This window comes from Elaeis guineensis, chromosome 1 (assembly GCF_000442705.2).
Source record: "Elaeis guineensis isolate ETL-2024a chromosome 1, EG11, whole genome shotgun sequence".
Classification (NCBI taxonomy): domain Eukaryota; kingdom Viridiplantae; phylum Streptophyta; class Magnoliopsida; order Arecales; family Arecaceae; genus Elaeis; species Elaeis guineensis.
Genome location: NC_025993.2, coordinates 16,366,697 through 16,373,096, shown reverse-complemented (window position 1 = coordinate 16,373,096; position 6,400 = coordinate 16,366,697). Strand labels below are relative to the sequence as shown.

The following is a 6,400-nucleotide window of genomic DNA, read 5'->3' as shown; positions in this document are numbered from 1 at the left end:
TTCTATTAGGATAAGCTCTAGTTTACTATTGCTTTACTCTGTTTAGATATTTTCATATTGCAGTTCAACAAAAAGTGATTTATTTGGAGAAGATTTGGATCACTACATGGGGTGATCGCACTAAAGTAAGAGATGGCTGCCCAAGCATCATCCAAGAGCACTTGCAGCATCTTGCAGTCACTCCCCTAATTCGAATGAGAATAGCTTGATGCATAGGAAGCAACGGATCAATCCTTGCTTCTTTCATTGACCATTTCTTTCTATCTTGTGACTAGGTATGATCTAAATCCTCTCCAATTTATCTATCTATAATATTAGTGGAGGATAAGAAATTATAATTTTTAAATACTAAAATTCAATGAAAAGGGATTTATAAATCCCCCCAATCTAGGATGAGTATTTTCTCAAAAAAATCTAGCAAGAGTGAGCAATGCAGGCCAAGAAAAGAAAGAACTTGTCAAACTTAATCTAGAATGAAATACAGAAATTTCATGTAACAACCAATCGGGATCTCATCAAAAAAGACTAGTTTATAGATGTTATTTCGGTTTCTTTTTTCTATATGAGTGTGGTCCTTACATACTTTCTTTTTAAGACGTAGCATCCTCACTAGTCTAAGGATTTATATCTAATTAAAACTAATCACAAAAAAAATCATAAGCTTGTGATTAATCCTAAAAGAATTCGTGCTGTAATATCTTCTAGTCCACCTACATTATATACCAAGTCCTCTTTGATACCATATATAATGATTAAGAATCTCATCCAAAAAAAGCTAGCCAAAAGATATTGAGTTCTTTATTTTTGATAATCAAGATATCTTTCGTATAAACTAATACAGGACTAAACACTTGCGTATGGTGGGTTCTCACATTTTAAGTCTAATAAGTTTTTTTTGGCATCCTTTGCTAACTTTATTGTTGCATGACTCAAAAAGTGTATGGCCAAAATAGGGCCTTAATCTTTTTCTCCATTGTCAAGATCATTTCCATATATTTTGTTCTCCATTTCTCTTTGAAAGTCCGGCATATTTGATCTTAGAAACAAATGATATTAATGCACTAAAGGGAAGTCTTCTATGCCGATAATTAATTTTTCAATTTGTCGAGCCTATATGAAAACTTATCTAGGGAGGCTACCAAGTAAATTGGGGGGGTTGGCCATATAGACATAATGAAAACATGTGCTAGTATTACCAATAAAGTTTCTAGTTTGTGGAAATTTTCATGCTTACTAATCCGAAAACTATATTAAAACACTCTCTAAGGGGTTGTTTGGATTTTTTTTTCCTTGTATTGGATTGGGATAAAAATCATGTAAGATTTATTGATTGAGACTACATAACTAGTAAGATCACATACTATATATCGAGTTAGGCATGCATTCATAAAATATCTAGAAATAGCTTTAGAGTGGACCGCTCATTATAGGGAGAAAAAAAGACTTCAAGAGGTCTTTTTTCTCACTATGTGATTCGGGATAGCTCACTTCAAAGTTATTTTTAGATATTTTACCAAGCTCAACTTGCAGCGATCATATTGTTTGTACTGGCCCTAATCTACAAATTTTATTGGATTTTCAGTTCAATTCTGTAGTAAAATCCAAATAAGCCATAAAAAGTTAAGAACCTCTCTCTTTTCCAAGGTTCCACTCTGCTAGAAGACGGCATCTATCTGAATGAGAATAAATAGCAAGTGCTATATTTTTTGAACCTGTCTCTAAACTAGATTAGTCTAACTAAAACCATTACCCCTTTTTATCGCAATTCCCTGTAGTATTAAAAGTTTACGAAGCGCTACTTGCTACTCAAGTTTTTAAAACCACCATATCTGGTTCAAAGATTTTGCCTTGGTGGTATATCTGGGTCAAAATAAACAGGATTTCCTTTTGGAAGGAGCATATCCGCTACACCTTTCTATTGCACCTTGCCAGCACAAAAGATCATTTGTATTTACTAGGACTAACCATATGCTAGAACTAATCTCCTTTCCGTATAAAAGCTCCTCCACTGGACACCCCTCTCCTCTGTCTCACTTATCTTTCTCTCAAGCAAACTTTTCCCAGATAACAGCAACAAAAGGCTAAGGAGACCATTTTCTCCTTGGTTCGTTCAAACTCTCCCTACCCATTAAATTCTCTCACCATGGAAGTGGGTCAAGCAAGCACTGATGAGGCTGGCCTCTTACCATGGTGGTCAAGTCTTAAATTGTCATTGAACAAGTTCATGGCCAAGGTAGTTGGATTGGCAAAGAAGGTGAAGAAGATCGGAGAAGACGATCCCCGACGAGTGGTTCATTCTTTCAAAGTAGGTCTGGCACTCTCTCTAGTCTCCCTCTACTACTACATCTCACCCCTATTCAACAGCTTCGGAACATCGGCCATTTGGGCTGTGCTAACCGTTGTGGTGGTCATGGAATATACTGCCGGTAGGTAATTCATATATATCAAGATATCTCATAGAACCTGAAAGAAAAAGAGAACTACTACTCTTCATCTATTTTTAATGAAAGAGCTCTGATTCAGTTTATTATTTGATGTGCTGTTCTTCAGGTGGAACACTGAGTAAAGGCTTAAACAGAACTTTTGCAACATTATTGGCGGGTGCACTTGGAGTTGGGGCTCATCAGATAGCCATTCTTTCAGGGGAGAAAGGAGAACCTTTCCTCCTTGGGGTTTTTGTGTTTCTTTTAGGTACATCATTTTATGCTTGTCTAATATATACAAACATACAGTTGCACTAGCCAACATGCAATATTATATGTGCAAACTGAGCATGGGTCATCAAAATGCATCTAAATGCTTGCATAGTTCTTCATGTTTAAACATATGGGGGAGCCTTGTCATGTTGTATAACTACTAAGGTGATATGAAGATACAAGCATGCGCATGGTGATACACAACCAGTTCATCAATATGGTTATTGTTAGATGCATTGTGGTGACTAAAATGATAATTGGGCCACTGGTCATGCAGCTGCAGCAGCAACATTCTCGCGATTCATACCGGAGATCAAAGCAAGTTATGACTATGGGGTGACCATATTTATACTGACATTTAGCCTGGTGGCAGTGTCGAGTGATCGAACAGTAGATGCGTATGAGCTTCTTCAATTAGCTTATCAGAGGTTCTCCACCATTGCCATTGGGGTAGCCGTCTGCCTCTTGACCTCCACCTTTATTTGCCCTGTGTGGGCTGGTGAAGATCTGCACAAGCTGGTGGCTTCCAACTTGGAAAAGCTGGCAAGTTTCTTAGAAGGTAAATTCCAAGGCCAATATCTAAAACAGAGTGGGCTTACATTATGGGACAGGATTGTATCTTTTGCACAAAAGAAAGGTAACAGTTACTTTGAGATCTGTGCAAGAAGTTAGGAGTGCTTTAAGATCTATGTAGGGTGTGAGCTAATGGTCAACATCCCAAAAGAAGATCCATCATTTTCTTGTGCAAAAGATACAACCCAACCCTATATTATGTTGATGGGATGTTAGGGGCTTTTCTTTTTCTCATGCATACTTTTTTTTTTTTTTTTATTATCTTTTTTCTTAATGAATTTGGATGGATTTGTTTTCTCTTTTTCATAAAATAAAAAAACCTATATTGTGGGCCTATGCCTATTTTGAAACCTATAAACATGATTAAGAGATTCCTGTTTTCTCACGATAAAAAAGAGTTGGAACTTCAAAATAAGAAGCAAAAATAATAACGAAAAAGAGGATGATATAATCGGAACTATGTTTTGTTATTTCTAAGGTTATGAACCATCAGCAAATTACTATAATGTCATCCAATGCGACTATGATTTTGAAGTGTACTAAAGAGACAAAAATCTTTCAGAGAGTAGAGGTCAATTACCGATGATTTTCATAACACGGCAGAATATTAGTCAAATCATTAACCCTAATAAGACCCATATATCATGCTTGAAAAAAAATTTAAAAATGATCAAAACAATCTTAAGTAATATAACGACCATCTAAGAACATAAAATAAATGTCTATATCCTCCTCTCCACCTAACGGTAATTTCAATTTTTTATTCAAGATCAATGATTTTGGTAATGCTGTTAATTTAACTGAATGTGAATGTAGATTTTACAAACTTTTGGATGTACGTGTAACAAACGTAAATCTAAGGAGATTTTTATAATTTACTCTAAAAAGTATTATAGTCATTTTGTAGGTTATTGATCTGAAAACAACAAAACTCGATCAAGCAATATCATCTCTCATCACAAAACTGGCTTTCTCTGCTGATTTACCTTTCAAATTGGGCCCCATGGAAGCAGACATGCTTGGGCACAAAGCTCATGTGAATTAAGGTATCCTAGGACCAGACTGTGACTAGAATCATATCGAATGCATAGTATGGATCCATATATATATTAGCTATTCAAAATAGACCCTACCTGCACAGCTTTGAAGTTGTCCAGCCAATAAATCAAGGCTCATTTTAACCTGACTCAACGGGACCCTCTTGATTTACTGAATGAATCATATCTTAGAGCGAATCCTTAACCAAATCTACCGAGGTTTAATCTTGCAATTTGGCTAACACAAACTATGATGATGAGCATTATATATATATCAAACAAGAAGACAATGACGATAATGATGCAGTTGCGCATAAAGCAAAACAAAAACCTTCGTTTCATTTTTATCATTATAGCTTATAATGGAGTATTTTCGCAGGATTGGGGGAAGAGTACTTTGGGGAGAAGGTTGGAGGAGAGACAATGGAGAGCAAATGCTTCCTCCGAGCTTACAACAGTGTGCTCAATTCCAAGTCCAACATGGAGTCTCTGGTTAGTTTGCCCATTATTAGTCTATGCCTTCTGTGTTTTCCACTAATAAGTTATGTTCAAAGTCAAAACAAATCTTTATTCTGGACACATCCAAAATTTTGAACATGTGTTTACATCAAAAGAGACCACCTTACATAAGTTTCCATGTACACAGATAGCAAAAGTTAATTACAAATTACTCTAAGATTGAGCTATTTCTCAATGGGCATAGGTTAGGTCCAATTCCATTAATCAAATTATTAACGGTGCGGTGGGCCTAACACGCTTTAATTCTAAAAAGAATCACTTTACATATGTCTGAAACTAACTAATGCAGGCAAATTTGGCGAGATGGGAGCCAAGACACGGCCATTTTGGGTTCCTTCATCCTTGGAAACAGTATCTGAAGGTTGGGGCTCTTAGTCGCCAGTGTGCTTATTCCATGGAGGCTCTCATGTCCCACATCACCAGCAATGAAAGGACCCAGGTATGTGCAAAAATGAAACCGGGTATCGGTGTCTGCGAAAAATTCAAGGGGTTCAAATTAAAAATATAATTGGAAGAGATAACTTTCTTTTAATCTATAATATAAATTTATTTCACCAAAATGGTGGGATAGAATGATACCCTCCTACTTATCTCTCATCATGGTATAATCTTATTTTGCTAGACTAAAAATGATGTTTTGCAGCACCAAAAAAAAAAAAAATCTATCCCACATATCTAACAATCCTTAACTTTTGGTAATGTTGGCGTGACCAAGCACCAAAAATTATTGGACCTTACAGGGAGCAACCACTAAATTATACCTGAACACTTCCATTTTTTTTTCATTTTTTCAGAAAAGCTATAATTTAAGCTTTATTTATTCTTTGCTGAACAATTTGTCTATGCATTTACAGGAGCCTGGAGATTTAGAAATTAGAAAAATGATCACATCTACCTGCAAGGAGATGAGTATTGAGTGCAGCAAAGCATTGAAAGATCTGGCGGCTACCATTCGAACAATGACAACACCTGCTGTCTGTCGCCATAATATTGCCATTGCTGCAGCCACCACCAAATTGAAAGTTTTGCTATCTGAGGAGAGCATCCCCTCAAAGATGCTAGAAACAGCTATCATGGCATCCTTGCTCTCACAAGTGGTCCAATGTATTCCACAAATTGCTGCCTCTGTGGAGGAACTTGCTCAACTTGCCAAGTTCAAGGAATGCAAAACCCTTCATAAAGCAACTGTGAAGCCCTCAACTGAAGAAGAAAGCCCTGGTGTTGTCATTAATGTAATGGAATAGAAGGATTCCATGGATTATGCATGGCAGTATGGGTGTTGAGGAATCATAGTCTCACAAGTGGATGGTGTACAGATTTTATCATACTCAAATTGGGTTATATATGAATTTATAAATTATCTCACCTTCCTAACCAAAAAATAAACAATTGATGCATTAACAACTAGAAAAATATAGCACCCATACAGTGATTCATTTTAGATTTATAGGCTAAGTAATTTTTTCGGAGATTTCTGAGTTCATATGCTAGCAAGATGATGAGACTGAGGGGACCGAGATGAAAATTTATGTATGACTGGACCAATCCAAGAGGGCTAAGCAGTACCAGTAGAAG

General features: G+C 36.3%; 1 protein-coding gene across 1 annotated transcript; it reads left to right on the top strand.

Annotated features, from left to right (window-relative positions):
- The first annotated feature begins 2,224 nt into the window (after positions 1 to 2,224).
- On the top strand, positions 2,225 to 6,069 carry LOC105038078 (aluminum-activated malate transporter 1-like). The gene is made up of 6 exons (XM_010913766.2): positions 2,225 to 2,426; positions 2,551 to 2,691; positions 2,974 to 3,255; positions 4,686 to 4,798; positions 5,115 to 5,286; positions 5,696 to 6,069. Exons 1-6 carry the CDS (start codon positions 2,225 to 2,227, stop codon positions 6,067 to 6,069), a joined length of 1,284 nt encoding a protein of 427 aa, XP_010912068.2.
- The last annotated feature ends 331 nt before the right edge of the window (positions 6,070 to 6,400 follow it).

Excerpts from the sequence above, each read along its gene's own strand:
- LOC105038078 (XM_010913766.2), top strand. The coding sequence starts at position 2,225 with ATGGCCAAGGTAGTTGGATTGGCAAAGAAGGTGAAGAAGATCGGAGAA. Across the intron at positions 2,692-2,973 it reads GGTTTTTGTGTTTCTTTTAG|CTGCAGCAGCAACATTCTCG; the intron begins GTACATCATTTT and ends CTGGTCATGCAG. Across the intron at positions 5,287-5,695 it reads ATGTGCAAAAATGAAACCGG|AAATTAGAAAAATGATCACA; the intron begins GTATCGGTGTCT and ends CTGGAGATTTAG.